Source organism: Setaria italica, chromosome III (genome assembly GCF_000263155.2).
Source record: "Setaria italica strain Yugu1 chromosome III, Setaria_italica_v2.0, whole genome shotgun sequence".
NCBI lineage: Eukaryota > Viridiplantae > Streptophyta > Magnoliopsida > Poales > Poaceae > Setaria > Setaria italica.
Genome location: NC_028452.1, coordinates 22,832,231 through 22,852,557, shown reverse-complemented (window position 1 = coordinate 22,852,557; position 20,327 = coordinate 22,832,231). Strand labels below are relative to the sequence as shown.

Sequence of the window (20,327 nt, the reverse complement as noted above, 5' to 3'; positions counted from 1 at the left end):
AGAGTCCCCCACGAGTTAATACAAAAGGATAGTATCCCCTACATAGTCAGATGTGGTGTGTAGGTGGGATGGCAAGGAAGCTACGCGCGAGGCTGGAGGTTGTGGGTTCGAATCCCACGAACCGCGCACGCGCATATTTCGTGTGAAAAATCGCGTGACTTGTGACTTGGGGCGTGCGCGTTTGGGGGGGCTGCCTGGGAGCTCGGGATTTTTTTTTTTTGCAGCGTCGGCGCTCTCGATCCTTTTATCCCGGTTGGTGTTTCCAACCGGGATAAAAGGGGGTCTTTTGTCCCGGTTGAGTGACCCGGGATAAAAGACCCCCCCTTTTGTCTCGGTTGGTTTATCCCGGATGCATTTTCGGGATAAAAGCACCCTACCAACCGGGATTAAAGCTCAGTTCTCTACCAGTGATCAGCAGCTCCAATGAGCTAGGCGTTGAATCAGCAGCTCCAATGAGCTAGGCCAGTTGAATTCAAGCAACCAAACATTAATGCCTGACATGAGCTGAGCCACGAGTGCATAGGCTCTAGGATACGGGCTAGGCTGTGCGCATCCACAGACCAATCACGTCCTACAAAGTTCCAGAGGTAGGCTATGGCAACAGTGCTGGCAGGATCTTCACCCATATACTAAACTAGGCGGCCAGCCATTGGGACTGACAGGTCGTCGGTTGCATGGTAGTCTTGTGTTGTTATTATGAATTAGTGTGCGTTACAATATTAGAGCATTTTTGGAATGTGAAATATTCTTTGGATAGGGATGGGTTGGTTGGCTATATAGATGTTCTTGATTGAGCATCTCATTTGGATATTGGTGGAGTGGTAGGGTTCTTTGAGGATATTGGTGGAGTGGTAGGGTTCTTTGAGTGTGTGAGTGTATGCCCTCCGTTCCAAATTGTAGATCGTTATTTTGACATTTCTATATTCATACCTTTTGCTATCCATCTAGATACATAGTAAAAACTATGAATCTAGAAAGAGTAAATTGCACTCATCATGCAACAACTTGTCAGGTGGGTGAATGTTGGTCCAACAATTTGTAAATACTCAATTTAGCGCAGCAAATTGGTGCACCTACAGTGAAAACGTTACAACAAGAACGTATTATAAAAAGTAGATGGACATGTGAATTTTTTTAATCAATAATTATTATTTTTTGTCGAAAGATGTTGTTGATCATGACCGGCTGTTGCTTCTCAACTATATACATTGCTTATTTTTTTCATTAGTTTAAATTAAATAATAATTTAGAATTACACCATTGGCACTACCGAGATACTAAACTTCATAATAGGGACCTTGTGACTTTAGGTTTTGTCACTGTTCTTTTAGCTCATTTTTTTCAAAACAAGCACTTGAGGCTTAAAGAATATTTATGCCAAACTTCTAAAATGTATTGCTAGTACATATTAACATATTGTTTTTTTAGCTGAACAATGCATATAATCAAATATGTAAAAAATCATGAGGGCAAACTTATCAACTATTGAATATGAAATTAAACATTCCTATAAAAATTAAATTGATATAAAAAATAATTAATAGGAGACATGATATTAATTTCCTAAATACTGAATGTTCTACGCTTGGTCAAATACATTGCCATTGCGACGCAAGTATCAATAGTCAAACAATGCTTAATAATTTATTTATTCCCTAACCCGACATTAGCAAATATGTGGTTTGTTATAACATTTGGATTGCGGATGCACAAGTTTATCAAGTTATTGCACTAAATTGAATATTTTTTACGGAATAAATTGCATATTTTACAAGTTGTTGGACTAATCTGCACCCACATGCGAAGTTATTATACTGGATTGAGCATTTTATAAGTTGTTGGATCGATCTGCACCCACCTCACAAGTTGTTGTACGGTGGGTGCAATTTACTCATCTAGAAATGCTAAAATGACCTATAATTTGGGACAGAGGGAGTATGTCGTTGTTATTGTGGCCATGTTTGGTTGTAGCCCGTACTCACCCAGCCAATGCGCGGGCGAACAAATTTGTCATCCTCGTTTTGCCGATGATGCTTAGGCAAGAAAATGAACTAGCTCTCCTCTGGCACGGGCGCAGGGGCATGGGTTCGCTAAGGTAGCGGCACCGATTCAAGCACTGGCCAAATTTGTATGGGCGCGCCAAAAAATGGCGAGGCGCACGTTGGCAATAAACCAAACGTGTGTGCCCAGAGTGATGCCAATGTAAAATTGTAAATTCGTGCCATTTGCTTTGAGGGTATTAGCAGTATAGAAGATATTTCCTCAAATTGTAGGTTCTTTTGGTTTTTCTAGTTCATAGATGTTTGTATACAGCTAAACATACACTATATTTAGATGCATAGCAAAGCAAGAACTATGTACTTAGAAAAGCTAAAAATTCTTATAATTTGGGAGGAGGGAGTAATACATAACAGGACTGCGTTGCTCCGCTGATCGAGCTACTTGCTTTATTCTTTGCACTTGCAGGTTCGTATAGATGATAACAGGACTGTGTTGCTTCGTTGATCGAGGTAGCTAGCAAGCTATCCATGACTTTATTCAAACATACATATATATTCTTGCAAGCTCGTGCTACTTAATTAGTTCAGGCTGTAGCTGGTAGTCCTGCTGCCACTGCGGCACTGCCGGCCCCATGATCAGAAGCTGGAATTTCCCCCGATGCCAAAGGTAGAGTAATGGCTTGGGCCCTAAATGCGAAACAAAACTAAAGCATATTATTACTCTGTTCGAAACTGATTAATGAAAATATGATAGGAGTATTTTTCACCTGCGGCGGCGGCGCGTTAACTGAGTTGCCACTGAAGAAGGAGCCACCGGTGAAGGAAGTGCCAGTCACAGGGACACTTGTGTTGTTGCCCGTGCTATGATTCTACAAGATCGAGCAGCTCGTTCAATTCAATCCCCGAGTCCACCTCCACATGATCTTCTTGTACGATAGTCAGAACGAATGCTTACAATTACAAGTTATAGTGTAGTTACCTGCATGTTGTTCATGCTGTTGTGCTGGTCCTTGCCTTGCACCACAGGGGTGAACACCCTGCTCATCCCGTTGGCAGACATGTTGTTCCCGGGTGAAATGAGCAGTGGGTAGAGGGGTTTTGGTTAGTACGTATTTCTTAGTGGGGAAATCTTGGCTGCTTGTGTTCATGGTGGTAATACTTGCCATCCTTTTATATAGCCCGATATGCTTGCATCTACTACATGAGCATGCTGTCTGGAGCATAGGTTCACCTTAGTGGTGTAGAGAATTTATCCAGGATATAACAGCTATCTTTTCTTTGCGTGAGAATATATGAAACTTACGAGATGCTTTGTGTTGTGTGCTGCGTGTGTATTCTACCTAATATCAGTTATCAACATATGTGTCGAAGTCTGTGGCTCTCTTGTTCCTATTTATATCACGGCTATAATTGTATGTAAATTAACTAATAAGTTGTACAGTACACATGACAGAAAACCTTGATCACATAGAGTTTTTTTAAGATGTTGATCACATATGGTTAAGATGAATACACTTTGGCCGTTCCCAATGGAGAGAGAAATCAGTCAAATTCTAGTTGATGTAGATGAGGGAGGAGCACCAAAAAAGATTATGATGGGGGTTAATTTCCCACTAGCTCATGGCATGTTATTCGAGTCACAAGTGGACCCCTAAGGAACTGAGGAGAGGAGCAATGCAATGGGCCTTGTGAGTATGGAAAGGGAGGATCGATGTGGATAAATAATTGCTAGCATCTAGTCCCACAAATATTGAACAGTGTTACAAAAGCTAGATTGTTGGCGGAGTCTCTTGTGTGCCATCTCCAAATAACGTAGGGTGACTTAGAGATAGCTCAAACCTTTTGAAGGTAGCCTTGCTGCACATAGCAAATTTCAAAAGCATTGATGTTATTAGCCATGTGGAATATTGCACAAGTGGAAAGCGTATAAAGGTCTTCTATTGCTAGAGAGACCAATAATATCAATAATACCGCTTTACAGTTGAGTCACTAACATGTGGGTCTAGGAGTGCCTCAGCTGCAGAGGCACTACTGCAGATGAGCCTCATCTATAATTAGTATAATACTTAACTTTGCTGCAGCGGTGGAGGCCACCTCACAGATGTGGAGATTTTGTTTTCAAAATACATGAAACTGTGCGAGAATTTATCAGGAAATTAAACATTGAAGATTTAAACAAAACTTGTAGTAACTTATTTAGCGTATACATGGTTTAGGTTCTGCCCCACACAACTTACAGTAGTTATTAGTAACATGGCACATCATCAATAGCTGCATTTCATGCTTCTCGGAGTTCATTTTCAATCTGTTTGCGATAACTAGGAATATATCTTTTTTGCTAGAAATTACTAGGAATGTATACTTGCGTTCCTCATCTTGGGATGGGATGCATGGTGCGCTTTACGCTCCAACTCAAGCTGTACAACTTCTGTTGGTGTAATTAAAATGCTAGAAGTTTGTGATTTAGAACGGGGTGTGTATTCAGTATGTAACGGAACGGAGCGAGTACTTGAAGTGTTCGTAACTAGAGGGAATACATTGTGAGCTACAACCACGAGTTCATACATCTTCAAGTACAGGGTAATCCATCTGTTAATTTCAAATCCATCTGGCCGCTATATGTCTCCTTTTTCCCAGTAAAAGAAATAAAGAAGCAAAAAGGATCGTTCTGTCCTCTTGACCTAGATCATGGAGAACAGTAAATTATCTAGATCAAATTCCCAACGAAAAAAATTCAATGAATGCCTGTTTCACCCCATCATCCCAACTTGTGGATGGTTGATCACGCCTACCTCTAGGCCCTTTGATGTTTAAGAAAGCAAGCAAGCATGCTAATATGAAATTCTAGTTTCAGGTGAAGAATCAATAACCAGCTAGTACAAACTTTAATGGTCCGTTTGGTTGAAGGTAATTAGTCAGAGGGAAAGGGAGTTCAAATATGAGATAAAATTCTCTTGTTTGTTTGATGGGCATGGGAGTTTAGATATGTGATAAGGAATAATAATTTAAAGGGGCAACTCCCACTAATCACTTCCCAAGGGGAGGGATGGGAATTGGATGGGAATTTACTTTAAGTGGAAAAGGGATGCATCTACACCGTTGATCATGACTTAATATATAATTTCCCACCTCTAAACCTTTATACCAAATGGAGGATATGAAGTCTCATTTAAATTCCCACTCTTAATTCCCTCCAAAAGACAAACAAAAGAATAGGACTAAAAATCATATTCCAGGTGAATTCTCTCCTCCAACTCCCACCACTAATTCCCATGCCCCTTCCCGTTAGTTGCCAAACGCACCCTAAGAAGTTCTTGCAGATGGTCCAGACACAGCTCTTGCAACCAAGAGACTGATAAATTCAAGGATACAGAGCAGAATACCTTCCAATCCATCATAAGGTTTATGGTAGTAGAGATGATCCCAGATTGGAACAACAGAAACAACACGAGGAAAAAAATTGTCAAAACCCTAACTTACTAATTGAGAATTAACTAATTGAGTAGCAAGGTACAAATTGCTATTTTTTTTGAGAGAAACTACAAAACGTTAGCTATTAGTAAGACTACACAAATCAAAATCTCACCTCTTTACACCATGCGCATGTCCTTTACAAACAGTACCGCTCAAAAGCAAAAAAAGGATCCAAGTTAGTATGATAGTTTCTGAAGAAACCTCCTGATGATACCATGTGCTTTCTCAACAATTCAGTACTCTCAACTGCAGAGAGAAGTCGACGAAATACTACATTCACTACATTCACTGGAGCGACATCTCAAACTACAGCATGCTGAAAACTTCTCCTAACGTTCTGTTCTGTATTGACACAAAGGACAGTAGGACACCCCAAGGTAGGATCTGGCAGCTTCCGGCCCAAGTGTAACTTTTAAACAATAGCCCAGAATTTCTTCCTGCAAATCAGAACTTTCTCTGTCCTATTTTCCTCATTTTCCAACATATGTGTGCTAACATCCCAAAGGAACTTCGGTGCTAGATCAATGATTCTTGAAAGAGTGTTCTTCTCATCTCTAATAATGATGGAACCCTGCATGTTCATAAAATAAGCATATTTGATCGCTTGGTTTTGAAAAGCAAAACATAGAAGTTTATGCTACACAAGAAAATTTCTGAATGAAGAACCAGATAGTTTGTGCTTCATATAATATATTTGTCTAAGAAAGGCAAAATGGTTGAGGGAAGGATTGATCTATCAAATTTCCCTGAACAAATTGTTCTTTTACTGTGAATCCGGTAATACCTGAGCTATTTGTGATTTGTTTTATGGCTGGCATGTTCAATCATTTAGAAACTAGTTTGCAATGGAAAAGGCAAGTACTGCTTCAGCTCTTCAAAGATATAGATACAACTTAACACCATACAGCATGTACACTCTACTGAGGATACACAAAAGAGCCATGTACAAAAGTATTTGATAACAAAACACATGATCAATGACCAAGTTCAGGAATCTCTTGTTCCATGATATAAAGTTTTCTCTTGCAAAATTAAGAACCCTTTGTTTTTGCAAACATAACATGGACATTTTTAAATAAGGTATACACTGAAGTATCTAAAAAAGTGTCCATAATCAACTAAAAGGCAGTAGTTACCTGGGGCCGAATGATGCGGTCCATTTCTAACATGATATCTTCCAACAAACAATCTTCATTGCGACCTTCATAATGAGAGAAGAGGTGGAAAGCATGCAGCAAGTCGTAGGACCTAGGATATGTTGAGAATGGCTCACACCTGCAGCATGATTATTGAATGGCTTGAATTTCATCATAAATAAGAGGAACACGTTTATTCTTTTCGAATGAAATACCAACCAGTCATGGTAAGAACCGAGTAACCCACGGTCGTAGATAATTGGCAATGTGTTGCTCATGGTATAAGGTACTATATTCATAATCCAGACAGGGTCATTGCTTAGCGCCGCAGCAAATCCACCATAATTAGCATTCATGTCCATGACATTTCGGACACTAGTCTTTTCAACATCAAGAAATGACCAATACTTGTGAACCTGGTTCTTCCAAAACTCGTTATTCTTCTCAAACTTGGCTGATGTAACTCCTAACAGATATGTTCAGAAAACTGATTATGATTCACAGAATAAGCAATATAATTCAAGTCAAACTAGATTTAGATCAGAGGTTTGAATCACTTTGGTTAAGCAAGTTTTAGATCCTAACAACCCAAGACCTTATTATGATTGAATGTAGAGGACATCATTTTCAGAATGGAAGTTAACTCAAATTTGTAGCATCAAAACAGGTCTCATCTTTTTTTTTTCTGCAGGCAATGGAAAAATGGAGCTGACCTATCATTTCCAAACTCTTGAAATAAAATGATAAGCGATCAGGTCTGGAAGGAAATTTCTTAATCTCTGATTTGTCCTTGTTAAGCCTCACACAGTTCATTAACGGGATTTTCCATGATGGTGAAACATTGTCGTTAGATTCACAAATATTCAGTAGCTTCATATCAGCATTTTTCTGTCGGCAGGATTCATCTGCAGGTTTGATCCAAATAGCTGTCTGAACATGCTTAGCAATAAGCTTCCAACACATTGCAGTTGTAATATTAACTAGCTTCTCCCAGATAACAGGAAAGTCTTTATCTTTTCTGTAAGCTGGTGGAGCAGAGTATACAAAATATCCATTAGGCCGCAAAAGACGATCTACCTCTTTGAGCAATATTCCATCTGAAAAGAAAAAAACCATGGGTGATGAGTCAAGTTTTGGATGTTGTATCCAGAAGGCAGAACTAATAAAGAAAAGACCATCAGAAGTAATTTTGTAAGAAAACTACTAATGGTCCAAGAGTATAGATACATAAGCTGAGAATCAACTGATTTTTAATCAAGATTGCTATATTCAATCATGTGCATGGTACAACACAATATAACTTTTCTCACATACAATGCTGTTAACAAAAAAAGGTCTCATAGAAAGTAAAATTAAGCCAGTAGCTTAGGACAAACTGCAATGTAAATCTTACCATTTTCATGCCAATCAACACGACATCGGGAGCAGTGAACCATTTCAAATGAGTTTCCAGGATAAGGTAACTGCTTTGTGGCCAACACAGAGATCATTGCACCAATCCCACGTTCTACAGCAAACTGAATTTGATTCTCATGGCCATCTTTTGGGGCAAATGACATGGTCTGAATATCTAGGGGTAGAAGATAAGCAGAAAAGCTGGCAACACCACATCCAACATCCAAAACTTGAACTACTCCTGCCGAACGGAGATCGCCAGTACTGTTTGTTGTCATATTTCCTAGCCTGCATTGACCAATTACAAAAACTAAATCAATAGAATACCCTTTTCACAACATAAAAAGAAAGCTCTAGCATGGACCATGTTCAATTAATTGGTGCTCTAAATTACTGTCCCTTCACTGCACATACACTCCACCTCTAACATACTCAATAGGATGTTCCCTCAAGAATATAAAATGTTAGATCGAAATTAATAGGCCACAGCATTTGCTGCTAGGCGTCGCATCTGACATCATCTAGATGAGGCTACAGGCACAGGACTGCAAACTAATACTAATTATAAAACAATTCTCAAGCTTAAACGCCAAAATTTGAAATGTGAGTTAGGCAGCACTTATGGAGTTATGGTTACCTCTCTATGTAGTCTGATGCACCATGTTTGAAGTGAGTGCCTCCTCCAGGAAACCACCAAAGCTTGCCCTTCTCGTGCACCCAATTCTGTCCTCCTTTGACCTCAGCAAGATGTGAATGGTTAACATTACTACGCCATACATAGTCTCGGCTTGTTGGCCATCTTATTGGTATCTTGTAGTCATTTGGTGGGGGCACCAAACAGAACAATCGTTTCTCTTGTGGAGGGCAAATACTTTCAAGATCCTCATGCCTAGATCTATCCAGGTTCTTTAAGCTGCTTATATAGGCCACATCATGACAGGGAACATATTCATTGTATTCCAAAGGGCACACATCAACTCCATGATCTGGAACTCTGACTGGTTTCGTCCGGTATGTAAGAGAAACTCTGTTTGTAAACATTCGAGCATCTGCAACTGAAAAGCAAACTGATTTAACGACATTGGCATGGATATATAATGAAAAATGCCATTCATAGGGATATGACAAGCTAGGAGGATGGGATGATAAATGAACATTCTAGTATCACATACATTGCTGCAACGAGAAACAGGACACAAGTTTCAGAAATAGCATCTGCTTAAAAGCATCATGACCTACTGAAAAAATTGGCAATATAAATTACTGTAACATACTGGCCCTCACTTCGACCTAATCTCTGTTGCTGGCACAAAACATTCCTCAATCTCAATCAAACAATGCAGGAGCATATAACACGAAACCTGCAACGATAAACCTAAATCCGCTGCACAAATTACAACAATTAGCAAGGAACCTCGAACAACAGTGGCCATGAGCCGCTATTTTTTCTATGCCGCCCAGAAATGGACTGGAAATGCGATCCACCGGCGGATCGGAACGGGGCAAACGCCCGAAGGGAGATGAAGGTAGGCACCTTTGGACCTGGAGGAATCGGGCGATCGGGGGCGCGAAGGGGGCAGTATGAGCGCGGGGGAGGCGGAGGAGCCGAAGAGGGTGCCGGCGTAGAAGGAAGCGGCGACGAGGGCGACGCCCAGGAGCAGGAGCTGCACCGACCGCGGCTCCACCGCCGCCGACGCCGGCGACCACCACCGCCCCATCTCGCTGCTGCTTCTGTGTCAAGACTCTTCACTCTGACACTGCTGTATTGTTCAGGCGATCCCTTTCTTTCAGATTGGGTCTGCTGCTACTGTTGACGGCATGTCTTTGGCTTTTATTTTTTATTAATATAATGCCTTTCTATCTAATGAATTTAACTTTAAAAAGTCAAATCTAAATTGGAATTTCAAACATTCACAACTGGGTGTAAACTTTGCAACACTTAATAGCTAGAGAAATTCTAACTCGAAATTTAAGTTTATCCAAAACAAAAATCGTGAACTTGCAACCTTAAAACCTTGAACTCAAAAACTCAAACTTTGACTCGGCAACTCCGAATTCTTTTTGCCTGCAAATTACAACTTTAACACGATGACAAGTGGTACTACCTCCGTTTCAAATTATAGGTCATTTTAAACTTTCTAGGTTTATAGATATTATTATGCATCTAGATATAGCGTATATCTAAGTGTATGATAAAATCAATTAATCTAAAAAGTCAACGACCTCTGGAACGGAGGGAGTAATTATTTTAGGGTTAGTGAACTAATGAACCTTCATCCATGGTATCTAAATTGATTTCGATTTACTTCTTTAGCACTCTTATAATCATGTTCTTTTGGCTAGATAATTGAGGAGTCCCATATCTGGGATGTGTGTAGCGTGTATATAGTAATAGTATTATATATTGTAAGAGTAAATTACTATGATTTTATTTTTGTTCAATCCATAGAACTTTGCATAAATTTTATCAGAGAAATTCCTTTTGATTAAAATAATTCACAGGGAGCCTCCCTATAAGATTGCAATTGCATTATTTCATATTCCCAACTTTGTTTAGCATCTAAGATGACACTCGACAAAACACTTGATTTTTCTGACCCTTAACATTTTTTTTTATCTAACGGTCGGAACGTTTCTTCTTCATTCAATCGGTCTTCCTTACTGCTTACCTCCTTCACATAGGATGTGTTTGGTTGCTTGGATTAGTTGCAGCCGGGCTAATAGTTATGCATGGCCCAATGTAGCCTGTGTTAGTGTAGCTAGAGCCCATCTGTTTGGTTGGGTGGCTAATCTGGGTAAGATCAAGATGAATTCGTGTTTGGTTGATTGGCTAACAGTCCGGCCTGCATAACAATGAGCTTTGCATCATGTTTGGATGGACTGGTCAAGCCCGGTCAATAGTGTCAAACACACGCATGCAGCATCAGATTTTGAGTTAACGACTGTTTCATCCTCTGCATCGCATCGAGACTGTAGTACGCTGAGTGAGGTCGAAACATTCTCCTGTTCACAGGAAACTAAAGGAAAGCTAACCATCACAGATGCAAAAACTAGCATCACTATCTAAAATATGATGCCCATTGGAAATTACAGAGGTTGCAGCCTTGCAGGATCTGCATAAATTCATTCTAACTGGAGTAATAACAGTCGCTTGAGGCTCTAAAAAGAAGAAAACGGACAACTCCCTGCATCCTCCCCTGATTTCCTTCTACAACCCGGTTGCATCATTCCTTACTGAGCACATGAATAATGAAACTGATAGGCAATAAATAAAATAGGCAATGAAACAAGAATGGATTGCCGTTGTCATGCAACAGGCTGCAATTCTTCAACAACTGAACCTTGGAAAAGGGTGTCATATCTCAAGCTAACAACATGCAGAAAGATAATGCAACACCCTAAAACTGTGTGAGATGATCATCTATTTCCTATTCTATGATCAAGAATTCGATACATCAACATCATGAAGAACTTGTGTCAGAAATGAAATGAGCTAAAGCTGTAGCAATGATGGTGTAACAAACATGACAGTGTCTAAATGCATTATTGCATGTCATATAATATACAAATCCAAATTACTGAGAACATGTTGCTGACATAAACATCAGTTATGATTATGTGTAAAAGATTAGCTCTTTCCATATTCACTTTCACAGGTCATAAAAGAACTTGTAGCCGTTACTAGAAATTGCAGAGGATTAAAAGCATTTAATCATATGATAAGTATTCAGTGTAAGCATAAGAAGAGTAATTCTCAGAAGATAACGAACTTTAGAATATTTAGTGCTGGTAGACATTAGTGTTGTATCAAAGAAGTTCATCTCCTACTTAAGCTGCAAAATCTTATGTCCACATGACATTCATAGACATCTTCCAGGTAGCTTTCCTTATGATCACAGAAGGTTATTGTCTTCCAGGTAGCTTCTCATCCACAGGTCTCTATCTTCTGGTGACATCTTCACAAACTGAATAGTGGTAGCTTTTGTTTGCGGTCATGTGGTTCAAAGCTTTCATCAACAGAGATCTTGGAAAACCTGGAGTGTTCATGCATGCTTCATATGTTCCAGGGTACACTTCAGCATGAGCAGCATCTTGCACAACAGCTGCAAAACCCCAGATAGCATCAGTCATTGCATGCATCAGTGAAGCATTGTCTTCGCTTACCATCCTCTTCCTCTTCCCCCCCGCCAACCTTGCCTCCAGAGCTTTCAGCATCCTTTGTTCCTTGAGTTGGTGCCGCTGTTGCTAGAGCATCTGCCTCCACATCCATTGTCTCAGGCACAACAAATGGTTGTCCAAGGGCTTCATTTGATCCCATTGCATACCTTCATGTAGCAACACCACTTCCAAAGATCATCTGCATCTGAACAAAGTTCTTGATTGGGATGTTGAGGTACTCCGCATCCTTAGGGTGGTCCTGCAAATACTAATATTCAGCACCATGTGCAGCAAATATAGTTCAGCAATATTTAGAAAATACTATTCAGAAAATATTCAGAAAATACTAATTCACCTTAATGGACCCTTTAATAGACAGTAATGCTTAAATATTGCTGGAAATAATGCTTAAATCAGTGACAACAAATATTCAGACAATATTAAGCAAATGTATATTCAGAAAACTAATATTCAACAAATGTATATTCAGAAAATACTATTCAATAGACAGCAAGTTCAAAAACTCACCTTGATGTGCCCTTTGTAGTGCTCTGGTGCTAGTGTGATCATGTAGTTCTCTTCATCCCAATTTGACCCGCTAAGCTCCTTCAGTTTGCTGATTTTCACCCATTTGGCCTGCCATTTGCGAAGGTGATTGTAGACCTGAGTTCCGCTAACCTCCAACCCTGTAAACTCACGCAGATCACTAGCCACACTATTCAGATGTACCTCTTTAAAACCTTTGTCGGTCTTTAGTCCCTCCCAACAAGCTCAGTGAACCTCCTTAGGACAAATGCAGACATTACTTCTATCCACACTAGTCTTGCAGGTCCCTGCCCACCATTTCCCTGCCCACCACCTCCCTGTCCACCATTTCCCTGCCCACCATTGCCCCCAAATCCCTCAAAGATACCCTCAAAGGTACCATCATTTATCCCTGACTATGATAAGTATGGACACATTACAGAAATGTAACAAATAAGTGTGTAAGACACATTGCAGAAATGTAATAGATAAGTGTGTAACACACATTGTAGAAATGTAACAGATAAGTGTGTAACAAATAAGTAGGTAATCATTGCAGTGCAGCAAAGGTCTCAGAAAAAGTTAACAGATAAGTCTCATCTTTGCAGAAAAGTAACAGATAAGTATGTAAGACACATTGTAGAAATGTAACAGATAATTAGGTAAAAAATTAGTAGGTAATCATTGCAGTGCAGCAAAGGTCTCAGAAAAAGTTAACAGATAAGTCTCATCATTGCAGTGCAACAAAGGTCTCAGAATAAGTTAACTGCATCATTGCAGCAATACAGTCTTAACAAATGTTACAGCAACAACTGATAACAACAGTATATTCTAGTTTCTAAGGTTGCCCCTGTTATTCCACATCTACTCAGCATAGCTGTCTCTCAGGGAGGCCCATGTGCTATTATCCACAATGACATCATTGTGGACAGCCTCATCATTCACATTCTCATTCCATATGGACTCATTAGGTACATGCTCATCTACTCCAAACCTAAGGATCCAATTGTGCAAGATGCAACAAGCTAGGACCAATTTGACTTGTGTCTTGTATGGGTGGAAAGGCTTATTGTCCAAGATCCTGAACAGATTCTTGAGAGCATTGAAAGCCCTCTCCACTGTGGTCCTAAGGGAGGAATGTCTGAGGTTGAAGAACTCTTTAGGAGTCTGTGGCACCCTTGCACCAAACTCTCTCAAGTGATATCTTGTGGCTCTGTATGGAGGTAGGAAGCCTGGCCTCACTGCATATCCAGCATCTACCAAGTAAAATTTACCTACCATATGACAAACATAGCCAATAAGGTGGTGTTTCTAATTATGTATGGTATAAATATGAGCATCCTATTGTATTTTAGTTACCTGGTGGCACCCTTAAACCGTCTTCCCTTTCAAGAGCATCATTCAAGATTAATGCATCATGAGCGGAGCCCTCCCAACCAGCCAGAACATATGTAAACCTTAGGTCAAAGTCTACTGCAGCAAGCACATTTTGGGTGGTTGTGTGCTTCCTTCCTAGACAGGCAGCCCTGATTGACCTTGGAACTCTTGCAAGAACATGAGTCCCATCAATTGCACCTATGCAATCCTACAATGTGAAACAAAACAGATGGTCGTTACTTCCCATCAACTGCACCTATGCACTGGTTTGTGTATGCTAACCTTAAAATATGGGTTCCATCGACGGCTACCCCCAATCTTAGGATGAACAACAGTTGAGGGTGGTTGGATCATCTCCTGTCTAAGCTCACCAACAGCATAAAGGATCTCCTGAAAGTGCCTGCTAATGGTTTCAAATGACCTCCTAAAGGATAAATTGATTACCCTAAACCTTTGGTTGTGACCAACTACATGCAAGAACATTGCCACCTGCTCTTCCACATTACAGTGCACTGTGTCCTTCAGCAGCTCTCTTGTGCGGAGAAGGTCACACAATTGGAAGAAGGGTGCTCTTTTCATTCTAAGGAGGTCAACACACCTAGTGTCATCAGCTTGATAAATGTAATTGAGATTGTTCTGCCTCTGTTCCTCTCTAGCACTCATGGGCGCATATGTGATGGGTGGTTTGGTGAGACAACGGCGCCTGAACCTAACAAACATCCAAGTTGTGACTACAACAACAAGTGATGCACCCCTCAAAATCAGCCATCGGCGTCTTTCAGCACCATCCATCCTCTGAACAAAGCATCACATATATCAGAATTATGTACTACTATTTCATCAGTTGTGCTACAACATTTGAAAAGAAATGGATGCAAGTCACGGCTGCGACACCCAGAAAGATGCGCCTCCCAGTGACAAGCATCAAGAACCGTGCCCTGCTACTCATATAAGTTTAACTAAAACAATCAGCCAGACATGAAAAATTAGAAATTTGTCATCATTGACCTTGCTGCACCGCTCATATGTAGGTAACAAGAGTAACAATTTAAGCATTACTGCTAGATCTACAAAATCAGTCTAATATTGTACCATTTCATCAAGTAGATCTAATATTTCTCAAGAAGATGAGCGCACAAATTCACAAATCAAGACACCAGTAACAAGCATCAAGAACCATGCACCGCTACTCATAAAACAATCGGCCAGACATGAAATTTATCATCATTGACCTTGCTGCACCGCTCATATGTAGGTAACAAGGTACCAATTTAATCATTACTGCCAGATCTACAACAAAATCAATCTCGCAAGAATAAGCAAATCAAACGCATCTCATAGGAAAGCATCACACGCAGAAGGGAAACCATGCGGGAGTGACAAGTCTTGAGAGGAACTCGCTCACAAACCCGTCCAAGGAGCCGCTAGGCAAGCGATCTTACCGGATCGAAGAAGCTTTCAACCTTGCTACGGGAGGAGGAAGACGAACGGGAGGAGGAAGATGAACGGGAGGAGGTGATGGCAAGACGAGAGGGGATGAGTGCAGGACCCCGGTTGCGGCGCAAATGGGGAGGGCAAGCGGTAACCCTAGCGGCCACCTACGTCAAGGAGCTGCACAAGTCGGGCCATCGATTTGCACAAGTCGGGCCTGGCTGGTTGGAAACGGCCGAATCGGCCGTATTAGCTGGGCCAGACTATGCCCCCTCGGGTGGCTTAGGCTGGGCTGGCTAAGTCCTCTAGCCAGGCAACCAAACTAGTGCATCTTGCATTGGGCTGGCCTGATTAGGGGGATAGCCACCCAACCAAACTCACTCCTAGATTTCTTCTAGCTCGCCGCCGGTGTGCACAATCTCCGCTCCCCGTCCCCAGCGGCTAAACCCCTCTTGCTGCTCCGTACCTACGCTCAACGCCTGTCTAGCCACACTGCTGCTCCCAACATCTTTTTGAACAGAAGCCGGCAGGTTAACTGTCGGTCTAAGTCCAGGGAGCACCCCAGTTACCTTGCCAGAGGACCGCAGTGCCGAAGCTTGTCGGAGAACCGGTTCTCCCCTAACCTCGCCGGAAATGCCGAGATGGTGGACAGTGATGCGGAAAGGATGAAGGGACTGAGGGAGAGAAGCTAAAATGGAGTGTAAGGGGAAGGAGAAACACCCGATGGAGCTTATGATTCTTTTTTTCCTGTTCCTATTTTCCAGGACTCAGATTGATTTTAAAAAATTGGCACCCTTCAAGATTTTCATATGAATCAGAGTTCCAAAGATAGCAAGATACAGAAACTACCAGAACTACAAGACACTCTGTACTCTAAGAATTATTTCCGGAAACAAATACAATTGCTATTTCATTCATGTGTATAAACTATGCAAAATCTCACCCCCGATCCCTCCAGGAATCAATGCTACAAGATGGTACAAATGCATATGAGTGAACGGAATACATGTTAGATCGTGGCCTGAGACAATGCAGATCCAATCTGAAGCATGAGAGAATACACCGGACTGAACTCCTTGTCACCTCTAGACCTGACCCTCATCTCGTGGTCGTCCAGGGTCGCCTTCACGCCTTTCCAAATCTGGTCCTCACCTTGCGAATCAAGCCACAGAGAGTACTGCAGTGGCGTGAGCTTGTTGCGCTGTAAAGGTGACTGCAATTCATCAGGTCCTCGAGAATAGAGATGGTGGAGGATAACGCTAGCCGGCAAGTCTTGAAGGAGTGGAGATTTCTCAAGCTGAGATGTTTCCAGGAAAAGGACAGGCCGGAATGCTCGTAATGCCCGGTATGGTGCTCCCAGCTGCTCCACTGGAAACAGGTTCTGACCAACAGCAAGCTCCAGCTCAGCCATGTCCCGCGCCATTCTCAACTTCCCCGCTTCTGAAAGTGGCCTGACAAGAGAAGCATGCCTTATGAAAAATATGAGGACTCTTGAGGCCATCCTTCTAACCATGATGGTGCATATGGTTTCGGAACGAGAGGATGATGATGGCAAAAGCTTCGATAAGAATTCACTGCGGAAGTGGATGGCACACTTCTGAAGCTCCTCCATGTAAGCTGATGCATTGTTGTCCATTGCTGCATCCATTCCATGACCTGCAAAGTCCTGCTCATGCATTTTCAGGATGCATGACTCAAGTCGATCAAGCATCGCTTGGAACAGGGAGGTCACTGAATCACAAGCAACACCGTAGATGACACCAAGGGATGGTGAAAGCACTTCAGAAGCAACATTAGGGAGTGTTGACAAGATGCTCGAAATGCGTGTGTGAACCTCCTGAAGGTGGAGGCACAAAGCAAAGTTTTTGAGTTGGGCTGGAGTCGCTGAGCCGGTAACTTGTCGGGCTTCAGGCCCAGTAGAGATCTACATTTAAAGCAAAATATGTGTTAGCAACTGCACACAGAAACTAAAGCAATACTCCCTCCGTTTCAAATTGTAGATCGTTTTAGCTTTTCTAGGTTCATAGATAGATATTATTATGCATCTAGACATATACTATATCTAAGTGCATAGCAAAAATTATGCACCTACAAAAACCAAAACAACTTACAATTTGGGATGGAGGGAGTACCCAGCAACCAACATTAAGTTAGATGGACATTTGAGACATTGTACAAGCACGCAAGAAATAACAGAGGAAGTTAGGAGTTATTATCTATGCGTGCGAAGTGGCTAGACAATAAACGGTTAATAAGACAAGTTAGGAAGGAAAAAGATGGATACGATCCTCTTTAACAATATGCTACAATAATACAGGTCTTTTACTTTCATAGAGGGTCGGCATATGATCCACCAGCCTTTCCTTGGGTGAAGGTTTTAGGACAGCCAAAATCACTCTACACTGTTCATATTGTTGAGTCGCAAGTGAAACCTACTAGTAATACAGGACACCAGAGATGAATCCAGAGGAGTGCCATAACAATAGAACAGTATTTTGTCATGACTTGTACACGTCAGAGTACCAAGTTCTCTTTACTTCTATAATCAATAGGTAACTAATCAGAATAAAAATATCAAACAAACAAGAGCACATTAAAAACCAACTGTTGCACAAGTTTGATTATACAAGATGACTACAACTTTCACTCAGCCAAGACCACAATAATCACTCAACTGACCCAAAACTTGCATAGCTATTTGTGTACTTAGTGAGTACACTTGATTCATGAGATTAGTGCTATTGTGCTTGGCAAAGGTTTTCAGAAGAACAAAAATAAAGAACAAGAAGTGACTCAACATAATGAAAAGCATATAATTATATGGATTTTAATGTAACAGATTTGGTATCAACTCAATTACTCAAAGACTTATAAAGAATTATCCTACTGAAGATATGGAGCTAACAACTAGAATCACCAAAAGGAGATTTGTCAAGCTCCAAGTAATGTTGCGTTACAATCAGTGAAACAGACCCCAATACAAGGACAAAAAAGGGTAGTGGAATATGTATACACAGTTTCAAGTATACCATTACTATCAGAATTCAGAACTTACTAGTGTAACCTGCCACAAGGACTACATTTACTCATAGCTAATGTAGAAAGCATATGAAATCCACAGGTGAAAAAACATACATAAATAACTTGACTAGATCATTAGAAGGTAGCAAGTGAATACCTGATATTCAGCTCTCTGTGCTAAAAGAAGTAAGATCTTTCCAATTTCCCGTAGAACAAGAACAAGCAAATGCCCGTGAGTTCTCACTACTTCGATTTCCTCCTGTATGCGAGAAACTAATCTTGATATCTGGTCCTTTGAAGGTATGGTTCCACGACTTGACATTGGAAATATACTATTGATATAATCAGATAAACGACTATGACAAAGAGCCAAAAAGGCTGTCTGGAATATCTCAATGGCTGAAATCATATGATCTTTTCCTTCAGGAGTGAGAGCTGGAAGGGTACCCTTTACATCAGTATCTCTTGAAATCCTCTCAAGAAGGTTTTCAACCATTGAAAACAGTCTTGGATACCCAAGAGTAAATATTTCCTTCACAAAGCTTGAAGCCGTAAAGGTAGACTTCATTTGACTAGCAAAGGCCTTCACAATTGCATCCCAAACTCTCTCTGTTAACAGAGGCTCACCCTCCTACAAAAGATTTTATTTTATATTGTTATTAAAACAACTGAAGAAAATAGTACATCAGAATTATTCACATAGGAGTAAGAACAGTATCACAAGGGTCTTAAGATGCACAATTCTGCATGCCAATACCAGAAGAAGGCTAAAATTATAGAAGAGTCAAAAGATCACAGGTAAGGCTAAAATTATAGAAGAGTCAAAAGATCACAGGTATTTAGCAATCAATTCCGCATTTCATTCAACACCACCCACCATGATCCAAAATATGCTTTAGCTTGGCATCAAGTACTGAACACGTCATTATGAAAGAGATTAAAACCATAAACAATTTAGCTACGCCATGAAATTTCCACCACACTACCAAAGGTTAATAAAAAATTCAAAGTTCCAAGTATAACAAAACATATAGCCTAAATTTTAATGCGTTCATTAGATAAGGTCCACTGGTAGATAGATATGCTCGCTTTGTTCTGCCTTTACTACCATTTTAGATCTCTTCAACAGATACTGTCTTAACAGTGAATTCACAAATGAATGCCACATGACAGATAGTTTCATATTTTCATGATATGTCCCACATATGCAGTGGCCATAATAGAGCTTAAGTTCTAGTTTTTCATTCCAATATCCCAGCCTAATAATTTCATGCATCTCGACTCACCTGCCAAACCTCCTCAAGGAACAGCATTTGTGTGAATGGCACACGCTTCTTGGTGAGTACAGTTTGCAGCTGCCAAGCAGCGCTGACAGCCCGATGCAGCTCCTCCATGCACTGCCTCATCCTATCCCAAAGTGCCTCTGCTGCCTTCTTACTACCACCAATCTGCGGTGTACCACTCCTCTGCACTCCTCCAGGGCCACCTCCACTGGCAGCAGCCATTGAAATCGCCTTCATGTCCAGAGCCACAGCCACACTCTTTGAGCCTGCTGCCTTGTACTTCCCAACAAGTCCTTCCACTGCCGGCTTCAACTCCCCAAGATTGTAGTACACCTGAAGCCCGCACCACACATCGTTCTGATTGGACTCAGCAAAACCGCGGTCGATCACAGCGCTGGCTTCCGAGCGTAGCTTGGATGCGGCAGCATCGACCTTGCGCATCTCCTCATCAACGGCATTGATCCCGGAGAGGTTCTTCTCCTCGTAGAGAAGGCGGATCTCGCGGTGGAGCTCGGCCTGACGGGCGA

General features: G+C 41.1%; 3 protein-coding genes across 4 annotated transcripts; all 3 read right to left on the bottom strand.

Annotated features, from left to right (window-relative positions):
* Positions 1 to 2,358: 2,358 nt before the first annotated feature.
* Positions 2,359 to 3,207, bottom strand: LOC101760519. Its single transcript, XM_004962157.3, has 3 exons — positions 2,980 to 3,207; positions 2,768 to 2,869; positions 2,359 to 2,687 (listed from the first exon to the last, which is right to left on the bottom strand). Exons 1-3 carry the CDS (start codon positions 3,058 to 3,060, stop codon positions 2,637 to 2,639), a joined length of 234 nt encoding a protein of 77 aa, XP_004962214.1. The 5' UTR covers positions 3,061 to 3,207; the 3' UTR covers positions 2,359 to 2,636.
* Positions 3,208 to 5,392: 2,185 nt separating this feature from the next.
* LOC101760934 (probable methyltransferase PMT7) lies at positions 5,393 to 9,798 on the bottom strand. 2 transcript variants are annotated; one of them, XM_022825578.1, is made up of 7 exons: positions 9,540 to 9,798; positions 8,643 to 9,054; positions 8,004 to 8,293; positions 7,324 to 7,707; positions 6,830 to 7,076; positions 6,611 to 6,749; positions 5,393 to 6,045 (listed from the first exon to the last, which is right to left on the bottom strand). In XM_022825578.1, the coding sequence occupies exons 1-7, from the start codon at positions 9,721 to 9,723 to the stop codon at positions 5,887 to 5,889; spliced, it is 1,815 nt and encodes a 604-aa protein (XP_022681313.1). In that variant the 5' UTR covers positions 9,724 to 9,798; the 3' UTR covers positions 5,393 to 5,886. The 2 variants fall into 2 exon arrangements, with proteins under 2 accessions (XP_022681313.1, XP_004962215.1); XM_004962158.2 differs by having other exon boundaries at positions 8,643 to 9,060; positions 9,540 to 9,797.
* A 6,470-nt stretch (positions 9,799 to 16,268) lies between these two features.
* On the bottom strand, positions 16,269 to 20,322 carry LOC101764450 (conserved oligomeric Golgi complex subunit 5; the record flags this gene model as incomplete). The annotated part of the gene is made up of 3 exons (XM_004963749.4): positions 16,269 to 17,420; positions 18,675 to 19,148; positions 19,804 to 20,322. Coding segments are annotated over 3 exons (1,908 nt in total), but the record flags the coding sequence as incomplete, so codon positions are not given.
* Between the last annotated feature and the right edge of the window lie 5 nt (positions 20,323 to 20,327).